This window comes from Amblyomma mixtum, chromosome 8 (genome assembly GCF_055824585.1).
Source record: "Amblyomma mixtum isolate Tamu chromosome 8, ASM5582458v1, whole genome shotgun sequence".
In the NCBI taxonomy this organism is placed as follows: domain Eukaryota; kingdom Metazoa; phylum Arthropoda; class Arachnida; order Ixodida; family Ixodidae; genus Amblyomma; species Amblyomma mixtum.
In genome coordinates, this window is record NC_143019.1 from 20,830,267 (window position 1) to 20,851,701 (window position 21,435).

The window sequence follows — 21,435 nt, forward strand, 5'->3', positions numbered from 1 at the left end:
AAGCATATAGGCAGAAGAAGCTATCAGATAACATGCAAGTGCTTGTACTAGACCGGTAATGAAGTGTCACATGCAATATTTTTCCTTATTTAGAAACTATATGTGCGGCCTCCAGATTCATGGCTGCATGACACATGCACATGTCCTGCATGCCATCTCATTGGCTTCACATAATCACACACTTTGCAACTTGCATTCTTTCTTTTATTGCAGTTTGGACAATCTCAGTCTTTGTACAATACAAACCATAACAAAGCAGCAACTCAATCAGAGGCAACAAACACAAGTACTCAAAGCTTCTGCATCTGAAGCCACTCCATAAGTAATGTTAAGGATTACTGACGCTGTGCAGTGCACAATCTTACACGTCCTGCCTCCATGGCATGTAAGAATGAAACGGCAGATTCTGACAAGGTCTACATTCACATACACACATCGATTGAGTCTGACAGAATGGCCCAGCCAAAGACACATCTCGACACAATTCACTCGAAAGACCAAGTCTAATGGAAGATTTACAAACGTCAAGCCCTCCACTTCACATCTTCAGTGGACTGGGTGACAACCATTCACATTAGCGCGCAATTATGAGAAGTTGCGCGCATTCTGTACCACTTGTAGCAGTAAGACCGAGACGCTAAATGAACTGATCGATTTCAGTCATGTTGTCAAAGGAGTAGTGAACAAATGCTGAAATTCCCGATTTCAAAAAACAAGCCATAAACACACCTGCATGCATTACAGTTCAAGAAAAAAGAAGTTTCCATTACAAAAAAAACTTGCTTCTATCGTGAGGCACAGCAGGCATTTCTATGTGAATGAATCAAGGCAACTGATGAACTTATTAACAAACAAGGTGTGAAGATACGAGTTGAATGGCTCTCACAGCAGACAGACAGGCCTTTGCTTATAACAAGCATGATGACGGCATAAGAACCCGTAAAAGTCAAGCCACGCCTACATTCACTAATTTTCTTATGTTTCACCTACATCATTCACTGTGTTTCTTAGAAGCCAAATTCTTGGAGAATACATCCAGCTCACCGCATGTTTTCAGTCAATCAAACTATATCATAGCTTGACAAAGCAAATCACCTTGATGCACAGTGCTTGGACAGCACAAAAGTCATGAAATAAACAAAAAACAGACATCACCCAGCACTAGCAGCTGGAAGCAGTATACATGCTAATGTACACTGCTTCCAGTGAACTATATCGAGTGAAGCTATCACCGATCCTTTCTGTGGAGTCTGCTTCTGTGCTGTCACAGAGGGCTTTGGAATTGAAAAAATAAAGTTCTGGGCTGAATTAAATGATCCACATAATCAAGAAACAACCGACTGGCAACTTAAAATGATACCAATGGAATGGGGCAAATCCTCAAACCTGTGACATACACCCCAAGCAACTCTCCACACTTTCTCACAGTGTGCGAGTAGCGGGGAACATTGAGAAGGGGCCGGCTTTTAGAGCACACCTGGCACCAGCACTCTGTCAGTTGGTGATGCGTGTGATCCTCACGGATGGCACGCCCGTCGGGTTCTGTTGCCTCGGCGGGGGCGGAGCCAGGTACCCGCCAGGTGGCGGAGGAGGTGGGTATGACATCACGGGCCCCGTGCCCGAGTAAGGTGGCAGCGATGTCGGGGGCGGGGGAGGGGGCGGAGCGTGGTAAGGCGGTGGGGGCGGGGCTCCCGGGTACCCAGGTGGAGGTGGCGGTTCGGGTCCCGGCCTATGGTAGTACGGTGGCTGGCCACCAGGGGGAGGTGGTGGAGGGTGGTTGGGTGGCGGGTGGGAAGTAGGGGGCAGGGGCGGGGGAGGGGGTGGAAGCGTGTAGCCGGGCGGTGGTGCCGGGGGGTAGCCACCCCTGAACACCTCGGGGGGCGGCGGCTTTTCGCTGGGCGGCGGTAGCTCGTGGTGCCTTGGAGGCAGGGGTGGCTGCCCGATGTCAACCACCATGGGCACCGGCTTGGCACTGCTGTCGATGGTGGGGATGGGCATGCCCGCCATGGGCGGAACAACGGTGGGTGGTGGCACAACCACAGATGGCACAACGGGTGTCGCCATCTCTGGAGGTGGTTGCGGCTGAGGCTGCTGGGGTGGCAGTGGGGCCACTGCAGGAGACTTGGGCGGGGAGGACTGCACCGGTAACGATGCGGTTAAACTATGCCTCAGATCAAGCAATGGCGACAACTTGTGAACAGCATTTGACTAGCATGACTAAGCATCAGTGGAGAGAGAGACGACAAATGCTGATCTTGAAAGTTAAAAGTTAAGGCTGAAAGTTAGCGCATGTGTTGTCGTCTTCGTTGTGTCCTTGTCTCGAGTGCTACAGTTTTTTCATCATGACCAACCAACTCGCCCAAACATCCATCCTGATCGAGCTGATCTAAGAGTCTCTAGGTACCACCCAGAAATTAATTTTTAAAAAGTGGCACGGTAGCAATGCACAGGAGCATGTGCTGAGTGTGTCATTTTTGAACAAAAAGACTACAGCCAAAGCCATTAGACACATTCATTACATAAGCTTTGATTCCAGTCATTCATGTTGTTTGTACACAAGCTAACAGTACACCTACAGAGCAGAGTCATCAAGGTTGTGCGACCTGCCGATTACTGGTACGATATCCTTACAAGTGACAACTATTCACAATTAGTGGGTAGCAGACGTGCTCAGCACAGTTTGCAGAGTATGGCACTGACATTAGGTAGCAATGATTGTCACAACTGTACGGCTAAATAAAAAGCTCACATGGCACTAATGGTAGTCTTGAAAATGCAGCGTGAAAGCTTGCACAAGATTTCCAGTTGCCACCCGCACCCTAAGACATTCATAGGCCTAAAAGACAAATGCGATATCTTCGTGCACTCGTTGTTCCCAGCCACCCCACCAATAGACGTATCAGACATGAAACATGCTCACCACACCAATTTCTCTCAAATATTCATTTCATTATTGGCACAAAAAGTGTAAGGTAAACACACTTCCTTCCAGCAATATCAGAGTATACTTAGAGGACTGCTGATGATGGAAGCCATTATTAAGTGAAAACAGATGCAAACGAACACAACGTGCCACTGCGCCATTTCCCAGAAAGTTCAACTTATTGGTTGAGGACCTGTAGCAGTGTTGAGAAAAATTCGCCAGTTAAAAAGTACCCCACACAAAAGCTGTCTTTTGAATTAAGCATCATAATGAACCAAGTCGAAACAGGCCACACAACCTTTGCAATTCGGCAGTGTAAATGTTGCCTTACTGAGTTAAATCATAAAGAAGTTATATCAGTCAAACAGAACAAAAACCACACACTCAATACTTCACCACAAAAAGAGGTGCTACCAAAGTAATCAAGAAAGGAAGCGTGAAAAGAAAAAAAATTGTGCCGTACAGTCGCGGCAAAACTAGTCAACATCGCGCAGTGAAAGTAGATAAGGATTATTTACCTTACTACCGCACAAAGAGTGCCCTTAAATTATTACTACACAGCGCTCAAAGAATTAACAGAACGCATTCACTCTGAGGTGCGCATTTTACTTTTCCCTCCAGCCCTGTCATCTTAAACACTGCTGTTCTTAACGCTGACCACTCACTCAGAGCAGACGAATACAGCAGATTCCCTTTAAAGGGGCTCTGAAAGGGGTGCTAATGAAGTTGCAGTATGCCTGGGATGTTAAGGAAGGGTAATTCATGAATAATGTCTAGCAAGAATTTTTTTTATGCGCTTTGTAGAAACTGAGCTATCTGTAGTCAAAATTTCCCCGCAGGCCCCACCCCCCGGGGGCGGAGCTTCCTGACTCGCCGGAGCTACGTGGCTTATTGGCCACGGCCACGGTAGCCGCCCGACATCTGAAAGAATCTAGCCAATAACCACCTCTCAACCTGTATACGCAGGTGCCAGGGACCGAGAAGGGTGCAAGAATGAAAAAGTCGCCGGAAAGGGCTCCTCAACTTTCGTACGTGATTGCGGGTTGGCTGCTGTGTGCAGAAGTGTATTATTAGGCTCAAGTGTTAATGACAACACAATGCAGTGACTGAGTGTGTTGATGTGCTCTCCTTGGAAAGTGTTTCACAGCCCCTTCAAGAAGAACCTAAATGAACCCTGAAGAGTTGCTCGTCTGACCAGAAGATCGTTTCAGCCGCCGTGGTGGCTCAGTGGTTATGGCGCTTGGCTGCTGAACCGAAAGACGCAGTTTCGATCTCGGCTGCGGCAGTTGAATTTAAAGGAGGCGAAATTCTAGAGGCCCGTGTACTGTGCGATGTCAGTGCACATTAAAGAACCCCAGGCGGTCAAAATTTCCGGAGCCCTTCACTACGGCGTCCCTCATAGCCCAAGTCGCTTTGGGACGTTAAACCCCATTCTGACATCTGGGAAGTTCCTTTTATCAGAAGTGCCCCCAAAACGGACACATGAGCCTACTAGGTAAGTAAAAATATCTACCACATAAGAAGAATTATTAAAATTAGCTTGCAGTGAATCTTAATGACAAGGAGATCATTACATACGGCATGAGCTGATGAGTGAGGGTAAGAAAATGCTCAAGTCATCCTACTTGAAAATGCCACAGGGTAAGTTATGTTTTTTTTCACTGTCTTTTTTTCCCTTCCGCAGTGACCACTATTTGTGCTTTTCTCCCATTTTCTTGCTTTTTCCAAAAGCTTGAACCACATTGAAGGTGTCCACCTGGTAGTCATGCGGTACAGGTACTCTAAGTGAATAACTATCTTCCTCTCTCTCATACCACTCCTGCAGCGTGGCTGCTGTCAAGTATATGAGCCGGTGCACTTCACGTTTTTTCCATATGCCACAGGTGATGTGGACTCGGCACTGACATGAGGCCATGTCAGATCTCTGTGCTGAGAAAACCCGTGCTGTAACGACACGTCAGTTCAACATCCAGCTACTCTTCGCCTACACGCCTTTTTGCCCGCCGACAGCAACGCACGGCCCCTGATGCGCGGGCACGATGCCGAGGTCTGGATATGCCAGATTGCTGCGCCACATGCAGGCCGGCGCAAAGGAGCCCTGCCTTCCCCATCCGCACACCAAGAATGTTTCCCCGCACCTTCGAGCAAAGGTGCGGGGAAGCTCTCTTGCTCGGCGCATTTTCTGGGGAGGAAACATTCAATTATTTTCCTTTCTCTAACTTGCCTCGGCAGTGCCTCGCGGACATTCCGTGAGGACTGCTGCACGGAGCCTCGTTGGTTACGGACAATGCGAAAGTTCGTCCTAAGTGAATCTTTTTTTTGTTTTACGCTGAGCCTATGGGAAGCCAACCAACTGCTCTCGTATTGCTAATCTTACCCGACAATTACTCTTAACCACGTGTCTTTAACTGGAATCTGCCGCAGTTTGTTGGAAAGCGAAGAAGGTGACATTTAACAGCAGTTGCTAGGTTTCAAGATGTACTGCCTGTGGTGCAAATGCTTGTTTGTTTGTTTGTTTATGGGGTTTAACGTCCCAAAGCTACTAAGGCTATGAGAGACGCCGTAGTGGAGGGCTCCGGAAATTTCGACCACCTGGGGTTCTTTAACGTTCACTGACATAGCACAGTACATGGGCCTCTAGAATTTCTCCTCCAAAGAAATTCATCCGCCGCGGCCGGGATCGAATCCGTGTCTTTCGGTTCAGCAGCCGAGCACCATAATCACTGAGCCACCGCGGCGGCGGTGCAAATGCAGTCAAGCGGACGAAGCCCTACATATACAAGTAATGCTCCTTGAACACAGTGGTGGGAGTCCGGTTTTATGTTGCTCATTCAAAATGCTGCTTTTTGCTGCACAGAAACCCAGCACACTACGCACAACTGCAAATGAAATAAAGGTGGCCATCCACATATACACCAAAGTACGCTGAAGAATTGCCCTTTGGAACAAAGGAGCTTTGCTTCGATGGGGGAGTGATAAAGCAGCACTAAATCATAAATGCCAAAGGTCACGTATGTTTTCGTTCACTCTAAATCTACCTGGTCACCCTAACGGATCATCAGTTGCCAGTTCTCTTGCTATATAAAGCTCCCTCCCAAACCCATTTCCTTCTTTTTTAACATCAGCTAGAATGAGACAAGCGGAAGTCCACTCACGGGAAGCGAGTGCCTGCCTGACTTGACAGGCAGCACTGGTGAGTCTGGCGGAGAGTCCTGCGGAGTGTTGGGGATGGGCGTCGAGTAGAGATCCAGCACCTGGTGGCAGATGTCTGAAGGCAAAGGGCACAACACAGAACATAGTGAGACTGTGGCTGACGGTGAGGTAAAAGTTCTTTTGGGTCCGAAGGGCCCTAACAGTGCAGTCGACCCTGATTAATTCGATCTCGAAAGGGAGCGGAAATTTGTTGAAATTATGCAGAGTTCAAATTAACGCAACAGTTTTAATATATCAGGTTCTGATGGGAGCATTTTAATAAATTGCCAGCTCAATTTTTAATGACAGTCCATTGTATACAAGGGAAAACTGCTTGTGACCCCAGCATGCAAGTTGCTGCCCTGCTCCAACTCACACTGAAGCTGGCACTCTGTGGCCTGACAATGTCGAGTCTTTTGAGTGAGATCACATGATAAGCAAAATCATCTCCCATATGCCACCTAACTTCTTGAATTAAACGCACCAACTCAGCACAGAGGTGCCCATGCATCTTGATGGACACAGAACGATGTTGCAATGGACGCATTATCATGCCGTAAGCAAAGCCTCAACATGACAGCACAGCACCTGTCGAAGTCTACTAACTGCAGGTTGACAAAAAGACGCAGCTAGCAGAGACCCACGTAATTATTAGGTGCACTACGGTCGTCCGGTGCAGCAATTCTACACAGTGCTCTGTCTTATGCCTGCACAAAAGTAAAATGTGCCTGCGGCTTTGCTATTTACTTGCTCTTGTATAGAAACATTTGAAGGCCAACTGCTACGAAATTTTATGTCCCACACTAGTAATACGCCAAGAGAGTGCCATAAAAGCAAAAGACGGCAGTCATGAAAGAAGTGTATGCGTGAGGAATAACTTGCGAAAATCGTCATTTTTTCAAACCGAAACTCAGAAGAGGGTGGCGGCCATTAGGAAGTGCAGGAAATGACGTATGCTGTAAAAACCTACGTATAATACGGACCCACATATAAAACAAGGTGTAATTTGGGAATAGCAAAAACAAAACGAAAAAATTTTCATTTTTACCTGCAAATAATGCAAGTGAGGAAAGCTCACGAAAGAACTAATTTGCACTGCATTTCACACTTTAGTGATCGTTGTTGTCGGGTGCGCTGCTTTCAGAGTCCTTTGTCAGAGACATCCTTATATATAGGAACTTTTCTTCGGTACCATCGAGCATGTTGGATATCCTGCATCTTTTAAAATGCGACTGACAAGCTCCTTGGGAATACTGGCTCAAGTGTCCATGATCCAACTGTGTAGCATGGCTGAAGAGGTCCATTTCAGCTATTCGGCAGCAGTAACTGCCGGCTCTCCCTACCTCACCTAATCCACGCAGCTGTGCTTGACGTGTTGCCGATGCTTTCAGTAGCTATGAATACCTTCTTTTTAAGAGCAGTCAAATACTGCTTTCGTGGTCCCGACATCCTGTGAGGTGCGATCATCCTGCTTCCAATAGTTCAATAGTTTCAATAGTTCAATTCAGAACGGTGAAATTGCGTCACAATCAGAACAGCCACAGATGCCACCACTAGATAACGCCTCCTCTCGCTAAAGCCTGATAGATAGCGTTGAGTAATAACAGACTGAAACTGCAGATTTGGGCTGAAAATTGTTTGGATCCACATATAATGCGGGCAGAAATTTAACATGGTAAGACAGGAAAAAAAAAAAAAAACATATTATATGCAGGCTTTTACGGCAAACAGAACACTCAGCCTCGTAGTTGTGTTGCGGTGGCTAGCTGCTTGCTGTATAAACTGCAGCAAACGGGCACGCATTACAAGAGTGTACTGTGAGCAATACCAACGCCGATCACATGAATTTACAGACCTAATAACGAAAGTCCGCGAACACGGAACCACTTGTTGTCACATCGTATCTGCTTTCATCCCTCTAACACCAATAAGACACAGTGCTTCTAGCATAGCTTTTGCTGAACTCTATTTTTCAGCCAGAACCACCACAGACGACTCAGACTTTTGATTCATCCCTACCAAACCAGAATGCCACACGAAGAAAAACAAATCACCACATGTTGCAAAATGCTTGCTATCTGTTGTACTTTGGAAACACTTGCGACATATGCGTTCATGCCCCCAACGGCTACACAGCTTCTTAGCACCGCACCTGAAATATCAAAGAACTTTACCACAGTGCCAAGCCTAGGGCTGCTAAGCTTCATTTGGCCTCCAGCCTTTCATATTTGGTAACGAATTACAGAAGGCATGAAAGGGCTCTCGATTTCCCATATTTACTACACATCCGGTCAGTTTCCTAACTATGCAACACACCATCAGGTGCACGTGTCGTCCGCTATAGAACCTTTTACACGCATGTAACAAGAGTGCTATAGTTGGAACTCTACGGAAGCCTGGAAGTCTGTAATGATAAGTTTTATGACATATCCAGCATATTAAGAGGCATCCTAGCAAATGTAAAATTTCGTTGCAGTTGGCTTTTGAAGCTGAGTTCTTTTGCCCAAAGTCCCTGAGAAGAGGTGAGTGTTGAAACTACGTTTTCGTCTCATGTTTACCCTGTGTGTCCTTTGTATGTCATTCGCTTAAGCCCGCCTCCCGAGACGAAAACCAGACACCTCTTGCTTGTTTATGGCCGGCGGCGGCTCCCCTCGGGCGACGGGACTCCGGGAACCCGAGGGGGGAGGGGCCAAAGGTTGAGACAGGCGGAGAGCTGTTTCGTCGAGAGGGGCATTGGAAAAGGGCAGAACGATCGGGGATCCCCAACGATGAGCATGTAATTTCTCGAGCTCTTGCTCCCCTCCTAACGAACAGTCTGATTGTTTCTTGTAATAAACGAAGTTACATAAACGATAACAGTCTACTGTCATCAACGAAGGACTAAATCAGTTTTAGTTTCTACAGTGAGCCCATATAAATGTCCCACCTTCGAGCAGCTCGATGGTGATGTCCTCGACGTAGACCTCCCACCAGCGCTGGTGACGCGACGTGCGCCCTACCCAGTCGGTCACCTCAAACTTGGACAGCTTGCCCGCCAGGTAGATGAGCGCTATGGCCACCACCTCGGGCTCCCACTGGAGGCACAGGGTCGTGCACAGGCTGCACACGCAAGGATCATCAACACGTGCCATCAACCGATGACAACAGCAAAAGTACACAGCTCTAAAAGACAACCACGCAGTAGTGAGTGCATTAGAGTCGACAAAGTGTGAAGCATCATACCTTGGCCAAAAAATTTAAAGGGACACTGAGGAGAAATTGAAGTTGGCTTGTATCGACAGAATACCAGCTCCTGATTACAAAAACTCCACTCATACTGACAACAAAGCTCTTGTAACGTAGAAAAGAGCAACAACCAAAATACAGGTATCGCCGCCACAGGCCAAACTCGCAAGTACAAGCATGATGAGGTCATAGGACAAAACAGTGTGGCTAGAACCAATGGTTCTAGCAACATTAGGACACGAGAATCCACAAATCACTGAGGCGCAGCCAATGCTTGCGCAAATCTCCTCGGCGTCGCCAGATGGCGCCACATACCCGATAGCTACGCGCGCGCCTGCAGCATTGGGACAAATCAGCGCCGGCTCACCGGCAGTAGGCGGGCTCCCGGTATTCCGCCAACGGTAACAAGGTACAAGGTATGCTAAAGGTGTCTATTTGAGAGAACTTCGTTGACGACTTCGAGAACGGGATCCATCATAACGCTGGAAAAACACCGGTGCGAACGTAAACGAAGCGACGGTAGCGACGGCCGCAATCGGCGATAGATGCCTTCAACGTGCGGCCGGCAGTAGCTTTCTTTTCGGCTGCTGCTAGGCCGAAGACGTTCTTAAAATCCGCTGCTTTATTAGTATCAAGCAAAAATAAAGATTTGTTGCACAGAAGTGAGGTTGCGTAAAGGCAGAGTAAAAAACAGAAAGTCAGTAAAAGACTAACTATCGAAATGCACCAGAGATAAAGAAGCTAAATTATGAACTATACGGCGCATCGCAAACCTTACGGAAGAAAACAAAAATGCACGTGATAAATCAACTGACAAATAAAGGCTCTGATGCGACAACAACTGGACTGCGCTTGGACGAACTGAGCACGTCACCGAAGCGCAGGAGTACTGCCGGGTGTGACGTATACAGCACTCGTACATGTCCTCAAGCCGTCTCTTGTCATTTCTGCGTGTGCACACAAGGCAGTCGCGGACCACGCCTGTGAGACACATGAACTCTGTGACGTCTGTCATTCGGAACGTGCTCTCAGTAACCAGTACAAGGCAACCTAACCATTGCTTGAGCTGCTGGCTGCCACTGCTGGCCACTGCTGGCCGCCAGAAATCATGGAGTCTGCGTTACGTCATGTGCACGTCATGTTTCACGTCACTTAGTCCTGTGTCGTCATAGGAGAATCCCAAGTTTGAATCAGAGCGGCGGGAAAAACTTTTTCAACTTCGAATCCAAATTTCTTAGAAATACATGCATCTTTCGCTGCCGGCCAAGTGGCAACAAAGCCACGAAAGGCCGAAATATCGGATTTTGCTTTAAAAAAAATATCAATAGAGCTCTCCTCACTGTCCCTTTAAACCATCTCTCAAATCACGTAGCTGGCCTTCCTAAGCAGCCAAATGACATCATTTAGGTGAGAGCTAGTGACTTCCTCTTTGAAACTTACTTGACACAAAAACCCTTCCTGGAAGAAAACAGCCCCTGATACAGTAGAGTCCCTCAAACATGGGCAGTTTCATTCAAAGTGTTTCTAACCAGCGTACGCACAGAGGCAGCTCAAGAATGTCAAATCCCAATGCACAACTAACATTCATCATCATCATCAGCCTGACTGCACCCACTGCAGGGCAAAGGCCTCTCCCATGTCTCTCCAATTAACACTGTCCTTTGCCAGTTGTGGCCACTGTATCCCCGCAAACTTCTTGACCTTATCCGCCCACCTTTCTGCCGCCCCATGCTACGCTTGTCTCCTCTTGGAATCCACTCCGTTACCCTTAAGGACCAGCGGTTATCTTGCCTCCGCATTACATGCCCTGCCCAAGCCCATTTCTTCCTCTTGATTTTGACTAGCACGTCATTAACCCGCGTTTGTTCCCTCACCCACTCTGCCCGTTTCCTTCCGGTATCTTAACGTTACACCTATCATTTTTCTTTCCATAGCTTTCAGCGTTGTCCTTAACATAAGCTGAACCCTTTTCGTTAGCCTCCACATTTCTGGCCCATAGGTGAGTACAGAAGAGATACAGCTGTTGTATACTTTTCTCTAGAGGGATATTGGTAACCTGCCATTCATGATCTGAGAGAATTAACATTCACTAGCAAGCATTTTCTCCAAGCACTTAACAAGTTAGCTAATACTTGCTAAACCAGCTTGCCTCCACCACGCTCCAAACTCTTCCACGTCAACTCCTCCCCACTCAGTCAACAACCTCAACTTCCAGTCAAATTGCAAGACTGTTTTCCAAGCTTGCAAAATCCCAGGGTCCATGAAGAATGCTCGCAAGACACAAAGACAGTCACATGCTCTCACCTGTCATTGATGAATGTCCAGGCCATCTGAACCATCTTCTGAAGCTTTTGCTTGTCACCTGCAGTAAGTGGCAGTGTCAAGCATTAAATCTCACAAGAAACACCTTGCTTGACATGCTAATCACATGCTGAAGCACGGTAACTCGCGCCAAAAAACACAACAGACAGCGCAAAGATACCGACGGACACCCGCTTGCCCTTTCATTGTCCCTTGTGTTTTCAGAGCGAGAGCGCTACTCCTCGGGGTACACCTTCCAATTTCGATGTGGATGAGACAGCGACCTTCAGTGCCTCACAAGGTCAAACCGAACTTAACTGTGTGTTGGTATGGGTATGGCCCATGCTATGGTAATAGGACCAGTGATCATATGACTATGACCATTGGGTACCTGACATTGACACTGACATTTGATTTGAGACAGTGGGCACATCGACAGTGGCCTTCTATGCCTCACAAAGTCAAACCGAACTTAACTGTGTGGTGGTATGGCCCAAGCTATGGTAGTACGACCACTGGGTGCCTGACCTTGGCCTTTGACCTTGACCCTGGCATTTGATTTGAGGCAATGGGCACCACGTCGACAGTGACCTTCAAAGCCTCGCAAGGTCATATCGAACTTAACTGCGTGGTGGTATGGCCCAAGGTATGGTGTAGTATGACCACGTGATTATATGACTATCACCACTGGGTACCTGACCTGGACCTTTGACCTACACATTTGATTTGAGACAGCGGAGATCATGCTTAACACAGCTTTTGATTGTATAACTAAGTTCAAGCCACGTTGAACCCCAGCCATTTTTAGTGCTAGTTACCATGTTTCAGCCAGTTAGTAGAACTGGCCCAACTTTATTCCTTAATCACGCTAATCACACGATGACAACTTTCAAGAGCTAACATTTCACCAAACCATGCTGGGTGCATCAAGGGATGTAGGCAGGACAGTTTTCAACAAGGGAGACAATTAGACTCTAAAGGACTATTTAAAAGCCAAGGGCATAAACAAATTTCCCAACAATTGACAACAAACTATTGGGCTGACATAAAGCCATACCCACACGAAGGGACATAAGACACAAGGAAATGACAGCTGAACAGTGTGAACACAGTCACAAGGCAAGTAAGAGGTGACCAAAGCGATGAACTGCGACCCACCTTTGAGACACTTGGCGTACTTGAGAAGAAACCCGTAGGGATGACTGACCTGGAGGTCAAACTTTATCGTCTGCAGCAAAATTCGCTCCATGGTCATGACTTCTTCCTGCATCACAAAATGGCAGAGAACATACCATCATGAGTGTTTGCAGAGTGCCCTTTTTCAACAAGGCCACATGAGTGCAAACCCACGACCAACACACTTAATGTAACAAAAAAAAATTGAACACCGCACATGCTTGTTAGGACACCGAGTAACAAAACATTATATGTATTCCTTCCTGCTGTTTTCAGAAATATTAGTGCCATGTTATGAGAAAATAGCTAAAACCTAATTTCAAAAGGAAGTGGTTTGATAGGCTGCATCTCTTGCTTCATTCCTTCCTACTTTTTTTTTGCCATTCCTGTAGCATGGCATGGCAAACTGATGCTTGTAGATGCTTTTGCCTCTGAAGATTGAATACACACCTCCTTTCATTACCACACTTCTAATAATCAAAATTTTCCATTTAAGACCCACGTCTCCCCTTATTCAATGATGTTTGCCCCGCACTATGCAAAGGATGGTGGGGATTTGCAATATGAGCAAGAAATACGAAACAAACCTTCACAGCAAGACAGCAGGTCATCTGTTGTGCATACAAACACAAATGTCTGGCACAAACAATCCGATAATTAAGTAGCGGTAATTAAGTGATAATTAAACACATTAAGTGATAATTAAGTGATAATTAAAAACAGCGTTCTCTTCCCGCACTGTGCTTCCCTCGGGGCACTGACCTTAGGGTCTTCTCCAAAGGACAGGTACTGCTTGTCGGTGAGGAAAGACCGGGCCGTCTTGATGATGTCCTTGCACTTCTTGGGCGTCTCCTCCACTTTGCCCGCCAGGAAGAGGCAGCAGCAGGCCGTGATCTGCGCTCGTGCGAGTGTGAGGGCACAAGTTATGGCTTAAACTACTCCAATGCCAACCCTGTTCCATCCACAAACCTTCCATTTTTTAGCAGTAAGCAATAAAAGGGTATGAGCCTTACTTGAAACAACCCGGGCCACATTCCCTGCGGGGCAAAAATCCCTGCACAACGCTAGCAAGCTTGCCTTGCAGTCAAAAACTACACGCAGTACCGGGGGTATCTGGCTTCAAGAATGCAGAGATGGTCCCTACATGATTTGCTGCAAGCTAAAAATGTGCTGCAGTTTGATGTCAGCAGTGAGTCGAAAGAAAATGGAGTGCTGAAAACGTACTGTGCAGATCCGTCAGCGGAAAGTGGGCATGCATTTATATGACGTTGGAAAAATTTGTGCCTCAAGGACAAGGCCGCGCTGTTACTCTGAAGGAGTTCTAGCTATACAGGGAAGCTGGGTTCAGAGTTTTAAAAAGCACCCATTCTAGCCAGGCTGATTCTAGTGTAGAAAGATGACCATGCTGCTAATCCCGCACAAACAGCATGGACTCTTATTTTTTTGGTGACATAAAAAGCAGCCTCTGATGAAAAGGGCAAGAAGGCACTCACAAATCTGGGGAATGTCTTGAAGGAGTGGAACATGTAGAAGCGGTGGAAGTACACCACGCCAGTGGCCATGGTGTCGTAGCGTCTGGGAGAGATCAGCAGTCAAGGTGTGATGAACTAATGCACGGTCATACCACCACACGTGAGCAGCCCGAGATAACCAACCGCAAACTTAAAAAGGAGTACAGCCCAGCTTCTTTTTGCTACAACGGCTGCTCATGAGCCTGATTCAACCTGACCCAAAGGAATCGTATTACAAGATTCCACAAAACTAGCTTCTAACAGTACATACGAAAGGCAAAGTCCTGACCCAGAGCAACCAGAGCTAAACGAGAAATCATACTTACAACCATGACAACCATTTCACCTTCAGGGCACAGCTTAGAAACATTAGCAAGTTATAGTGCCCAGTACTTGCGTCCCAAGCAGTCACTAGCTGCTATTTTAACTTTTCGAAAAGATGGAAGCTAGGACTAACATGTCTGCTACAGCATTACAGAGTGCTGTAGTTTTTGGAGGAAGACCCCACCCTAGACCCCATCCACTCTGCAACATTAAATTAGCTGAGAGGGGACTGACTCATGACGTTCGGCCAACAGAGGCATCATAACGTGCTTCACCTGATGACGACTGGGTGGAAATTGCCTTTCCTCCACTGCTGTAATGAACTCTTTAAGTTCTCCTTTGAGGACCCTCCGTTAAGTCCTCCTTTAAGGTCAACTTTATAAGTCCTCGACTTCAACCTCCCTGTCAGCGCTAGTTATTGGTTGCAAAGAATAGCAACCCTTTCCGGTGCCTGACCCCAAAACAAGACCAGATTCACTCCCCTTCTTTCTAGCATCCCCTTAGTCTAGAGGAGATGAAGGGTTTCCATGAGCCGGTTTCCCAACCCGGAACTTTGCCCCACAAGTAGCGACAAGCAGAAAGGATACAGTCCCATCTTGGTGCCCACGTTGATGATGAACCGGGCACCCTCCCGCCTGTACCGCTGCTCCTTCTCCACCGAGATGCTATCGAGGTAGGAGGGCGTCTTGCGCAGAGCCTTCTTGTTGTAATACCAGTTCGGCATTTTCTGCTGGGCCTGCGAGTGATGCGAACACGATGCGTTGAGCATGATGATGTTTATGCAACACATGCTCAAACAACTGCTAATAATGTCCAGGTCCACTGCCACTTGTCGTTATCAGAAAAACAAGAGCTTCTCAGACTGCTGCTCTGGAGGCTACTGAACACAGTCCACAGTAAAACGCAGTTGCATGCTGCAACTTTTTTATGCTGTGGGAACACTGTCCTGTGGCTCGGCATGTACACGCACTCGCTTCAGCCATCACAGAGTACTAAGGTTCATCATGACAACACATTTGTTCACAGAAATTGAATTCAAACCTTCATGCCACAACTTCAGCCCAAAATGCAGCAAATCTGCCATATCACCTGCTTCACGCTCATGCGTATACCGACGCGGGCGTTAAATGATTTACCGATGGTCGTTAAGGGTAACGGGCTGGATTCCAAGAGAAGGAAGGCGTAACAGGGGGCGGCAGCAAAAAGATAGATGGGCGGACAAGATTAAGAAGTTTGCGGGGATACAGTGGCCGCAGCTGGCAAAGGACAGGGTTAATTGGGGAGACATGGGGGAGGCCTTTGTTCTGCAGTGGGCGTAGTTCGGCTGATGATGATAATGATAGAGCATCATTTCGAAGCAAATTTCCTTCCACAGCTGGACGACTTCAACTCCTCAGGATACAATGCACAATTTGAGGCAGATTGCAGGTGTGCAAAAACTTGCAAATGATACATTCATATCACATAGACTAGTGGTTGGAAAACATGACGTTTCAAATTGGTTGAGCGAACTTTTGGGAGGTGATGTGTGCTAAATGCAAATATATCCCGAAAAAGTTGGAACAGCTACTCACCTTTTCGGCGTCAGTCACATACGGTGAAGGGGCCTTCCTTTTTCCCTGCGAGTAAGCAATGCGCTATAAGCATGAAAATCTAGCTAAAGAAGTGCCTACAAACTGCCAATGGCTGCAAAAACAAAAGGTGCAGAGACCAAGAGCAAAGCAACAAAATATTTAATGCTGAGCGCATCTATCTCACTGTGACAGCTATGATACAAAATGCAGGACCACAGATCGGCAATAATTTTCCTTTCAGCAGACTATCTTAGCACAACAGTATATAAATATTCTAGTACAATAATTATCAATAAATAAAAAAAATTATTATTCATTTTATTACGACTAACAAGCTTGTTAATTTATATATAAATAAATAGCTGGCACCTAAGCTTGTATAGTTGGATACAACTTAAGACTGCAGTGAAACTCCGCCCATGTTAAGCCTCCGCGCACAGAATTCTTCCACGACGAAAAAGTAGTCCGCTGCTTAAACGTTTCTTGCTATGTAAACAAGAAGCTTATCACAAGAAAAAAATTATGAGCTCTAGAATTTTGATCCATGGATTGCTTGATATAGTCAAACATTAAAAAGCTGATTCAGTTTACAGTTGCGGTTGGCCAGCGGAGTAATACAGGACGCCGCAGACCACGGCCCAGTGTTAGCAACTGTTAGCAACTGTTTCAAAAGAATTGCAACTGCTGTTTTTTTTTTTTTAATTCTATCCTACTATAGTATAATGTATATACTGAATGACATATGCAATAAACGAAATCTGGCAGGATACAGTAAACACACTGAATGGGCCCCTAGTGACATAAGATTGCACAGCAAAATAAATGCAACAGAAGTGAGCAGACGACAGCCAGTGTCATGTTTGTTCCATCTGTTGCATCTTTTGCACTGTACGAATATAAGCCAATTGGTTGTTTTCTATCTGCTACAGTACAAAAAAATACCTGCAGACGTCAGTCATTGCTAAAATTCAGTGGGTGTTTTGGGAGATCAGTATCAACAAACTCGTTTGAGAAACAAAAACACAGTAAGCATGATGAACACAAAAATGCCGCAAAGAAAAGCACGGCTAGCAGTGTCACACTGATGCTAGCAGACGACGATGATGAGGTTGGGGGAATGACGGCAGACGACGGACAACATGTCGAGCAGACGATCACACAGGATGGGTTGCGATGACTCAGCGAAGTCACTCTCTGTGGGCGTAGGAAGTGGTCAGTGGTGGCCAAAAACACGCAAGCCGATGCGCATTATGAGCCTCTCCAACCCAACTTCATCTTTCGTAGTTATGCAAACGCCGAGATCATCGCTGGCCTATCGTCTGCTCAACTAAGAGGATCCAGACAAGGTCAGCTCACGTCGCGTCACACATATTCAGTCGCAGCCAATACTAGTGTGTCAGATGTTTAATTTTCGAGCCAGATTCCTACGCCCGATGTCGAAAGGTGGCAGAGAAAGACATGAGGGAGGTGACAAGAGAACTGCGTTTCCACGTACCTTCGAAAAGGAAATTACGGATATGCAAAGGGGTGGTGGAGTGGTACTTTTGTTTGCTGTTAAGAGCACGTTCTAGCTCCACCCATCAGAGATCATGCGTTCTGGAAGAGTGAAGACCAAATTGGTGCTGGTTAGTTCAGACCATTTTGTGAAGCTAATCACTTGAGACTGGACTTCAGGTAAATGCATTCGTTTGCTAGTTTCTTTCGACCCTGTTAAGCCCTTGGTGGGTATGGTACGGATCAGGTGATCAAAGGAACTCAGAACCAGTTTAACAATGTCCCCAAACACCAATATCTGATTTTAGAGCATAAAATGAAATCGCTAATGGCGTTTTTGGTTTGAACAGGTTGTTGAACCTAGGTGTGCTAACTGGTTTGAACAACAGGGTGCTTTTGCAGTCAGTGTTCCTTGTTTTTGTGGTCAGCCAAGTATCTGCTAGAATACAAGTGTACACGGCAAAAAGGAAAATGCGATTTATATGTATATATTTGCAAAGCTTTTAGCTTTAACACCATTTGTGCAGAGCGACTGGGACCTGTTTAATGACATTTATTCAAATCCATAGTCAATCAAAAATCAATATACAGAGTTTGTGACAACTCACTTCCCCATAAAATGCCTAGCATTTTCATTCCCACTACTTGAGCATGGACAGTATTCACAGACAACACCGTGGCCATCATATCGTTGTACATGGATCATGATGAAAGCCACCGCAGGAGTCTAATAGCCTTATCACCGCCTGCTCCGGGTGGCAACATTGAAGGTGCATGCCGTACAATCAAATGGCGCATGTGATGTCACATAATTACTCCTACAGCATATTAAATTCACCTGAAACAATAACTATTTGTTTTTATCTTCAAAAAGGAATGAAAAATAAATTCTTCTGAACACAGTGACAAGAACTAGGACAGCTGAAAATTCTACCAAAGCGCAGATGCTGCTTTCAAAGCAGCTGCGTGTTAATAGGTGTGTGTGTGTGTGTGTGTGCGCGTGTACGTGCGTGCGTGTGTGTGTGTGTGTGTGTGTGTAAGGGATATCAAAATCTTCAAGGCAACTGATTAAAAATATAATAAGTTGGGGAAGTCACACTGAAAAACTTAACAGATTTATTCAACGTTTCGACGAGGGACTGGCCTTTTCAAGAATCAATGTGACTTCCCCAACTTATTATATATATATAAATATCTTATAAAAGGAAGAAAACGGGACTGCCCACTGCTGAATTTGCCGCATACCTGTCGGACATCAGAACGATGGCCGACGGGAAGAAAAGGGACAGAGTTTGGGACAGACGAGAGAGAAATGAGGGAGGGAAATAAAAGCAGAGAGGGTGAACCAGTATGCGAGACCGTAACGAGCTCTCGGAGCTGGCACCTAACAGCAGCATGTCCCCCTGTTCTGACATGCTAAGGTGCACTTCGTCTTGACCAAGAAACTGGACTGCACAGTTCTCAAAGGAATTCTGCGGCTTCTTTCTGGCAAACACTCAATGATCGTGGGGCTGCATGTGTGAAGAGATCAAGTAGAGAGTACAATCATCTGTGCAGGTAAAGTGCTCACTACCTAACACGTATTGGCCGGGACGACGTATGAATGTCGGGATGAAAAAAAATTGGCAGACAATTACAGTTGATGATATTACAAAATTTGAGCACAGCTCTTCACATGCCACCTACCACTGCTGGCCAGTGGCGTGTTACGCTAAGTACGCCGACACCAACTATGACGCGGAATGCCGGAATGGGCACCTAAGAGCTGCGCTCTAAAAATAAAATTGCAAACTAAGGTTTAACATCCTGAACCGGAACATGGCTACGAGGGATGTCAAAGTGGAGGGCTTCAGATTAATTTATACCACCTGGGGTTCTTTACTGTGCTCCGACATCACACAGATATGTTAGTATTCTCCTCGATTGAAATATGGCTGCCAGGATTCATTAGGAACAGCAGCAGAACGCCAAAAGCACTGAGCCACCACAAAAGGTGGGTGAAAGAAGACAAAGTGAGCTGCGTTCATCTTGTTCTAGCCTTGAGTTTGTATGCGTGCCGCTGTGAATTTGTTTGCTGCCACCACACAAAAAAAGGTCTCAATTTGAACACATACACTTGCATGTCATTGGTTCCCTCTCATTTTCTTAATGCTTAGCCCGGTTCCTAGGTGGAATGGTACAGGCTTACAACGAGGCTCATTTGTTCCCAAAGATACCTACCCCGAAATCTGTACCTTGCGCCTTCGAAAAGCTGTCTCATGCCACCAATAAACCAGCTCCAACAAATCTCACTGTTTGCTTTGCAAGGCTCGCTGAACATTAATCCAATTAACTTCTTCCCAGGACACAGCAGCTGTCTTATTTTAATGGGCGCTTCATCACTTTTCAAGTGTGCTATTTCTGATTTCCACCATTTTTGCCCCACGTTCACTGTTCCGAGCAAGGGTATCGCTTCTTAATGACTGCATAAATGAGCAGGGTGTGTTGCTGGGCAAGTTGGTTTGACATCCTGAACATGCAGCGCTGGCAACGCTTTTTTTTTTTTTTCTGTACTGTGTGGGTCAATACGCGCCTGCGAGCTTACCGTTTTCTTTGGTTTTATTGTTAGTTGCCTTGACTTGCGCACGTGCCTTACAATCACGGGTTTTGGGTGCGGTATAAAACGTGCGGATCGCCCTCCTTCGAAATAAAAGCTGTTAGTTCAGCGCCCTGTGTGTGTCGTCTCTCCTTTGTCCCTCGTCTGCCAGCGCTGCATGTTCAGGATGCATAAACGAATGTTGTACTTCGTTTTACATTAAAAATAATGAAAGGACCTCCGAGGAAAGTTACAAGCAGTTGCCTTATTTTTTTTTTTTTTTCGTTCGACACAAGACTTATTTTATCGCAACGGGTACTTTACATTTCTCCAGCGTGTAATTTTTTTTTTATTTCCATGCTTTTTGCAGCACACACAGCGCTCAAAGTAAGTTGAGGGTGCCCGAGGCCCTCGCACAACTTGACTCATGGAACCATCACGCAGCGCAAAAAATATAACGAACGCAAAAAAGCCTGGTTGTAAGAACTGCGGATCGTTGAGATAGGAAGTACTACATCGCTCGTGCTGTAAGGCAGGAGGAAAACAAGACTGCTGCTTTTCTCACATCACTTACTAAATTCTTAGCCTGAATGCGGATAACGGACGTTTCTGTCAGTGCGTATGTGAACACGTTTGTCGCCTTGAAAATACATTTTTTGTACTCAGTTTCGGGTGCCCAAAACGCAGTTCTTCCGAACTCATCAACACACAACCGGAACAGCTTCATGCGGATGCCGGCAGCAATCAAGGCCAGCACTCGATTCGCTAAAGAAGAGAAGAACAACGCTGGTCTCATCAAAGCGAATGTCACAAGGACTAAGCTCACAGCAAAAACACGCGTCGTAGACCATCGTAGACGAACGCATCAGCGGCGCGAGTGATTACGCACCTCGCTGGAAAGAAAAATATTACAGAAGGAAGCATAATGTACTCACTTTGCTGGACTTCATGGTGCTCATTTTCTTTTCTACGCGCTAAATGTTAACAGAAACATTCGCCAAACAAATCAAATCAAAAATGAAACGCAGAACTTTTCACAGCATACTATCGCACAGCGGCCATTTTCTCTCTCTTTTTTTTTTCGCTATGGCGTTGATGATGATGATGACACCACAATCGAACCTGCCTTACGATGAGGCT

At 46.2% G+C, this 21,435-nt stretch overlaps 1 protein-coding gene across 2 annotated transcripts; it reads right to left on the reverse strand.

Annotated features, from left to right (window-relative positions):
- Positions 1-182: 182 nt before the first annotated feature.
- Positions 183-21,366, reverse strand: CycK (cyclin K). 2 transcript variants are annotated; one of them, XM_089556785.1, is made up of 11 exons: positions 21,231-21,366; positions 17,722-17,822; positions 16,227-16,271; positions 15,240-15,388; positions 14,311-14,392; positions 13,580-13,711; positions 12,800-12,905; positions 11,645-11,702; positions 9,042-9,214; positions 6,079-6,191; positions 183-2,136 (listed from the first exon to the last, which is right to left on the reverse strand). In XM_089556785.1, exons 4-11 carry the CDS (start codon positions 15,374-15,376, stop codon positions 1,495-1,497), a joined length of 1,443 nt encoding a protein of 480 aa, XP_089412911.1. In that variant the 5' UTR covers positions 15,377-15,388; positions 16,227-16,271; positions 17,722-17,822; positions 21,231-21,366; the 3' UTR covers positions 183-1,494. The 2 variants fall into 2 exon arrangements, with proteins under 2 accessions (XP_089412911.1, XP_089412910.1); XM_089556784.1 differs by lacking the exon at positions 17,722-17,822 and having other exon boundaries at positions 21,231-21,363.
- Positions 21,367-21,435: the final 69 nt, after the last annotated feature.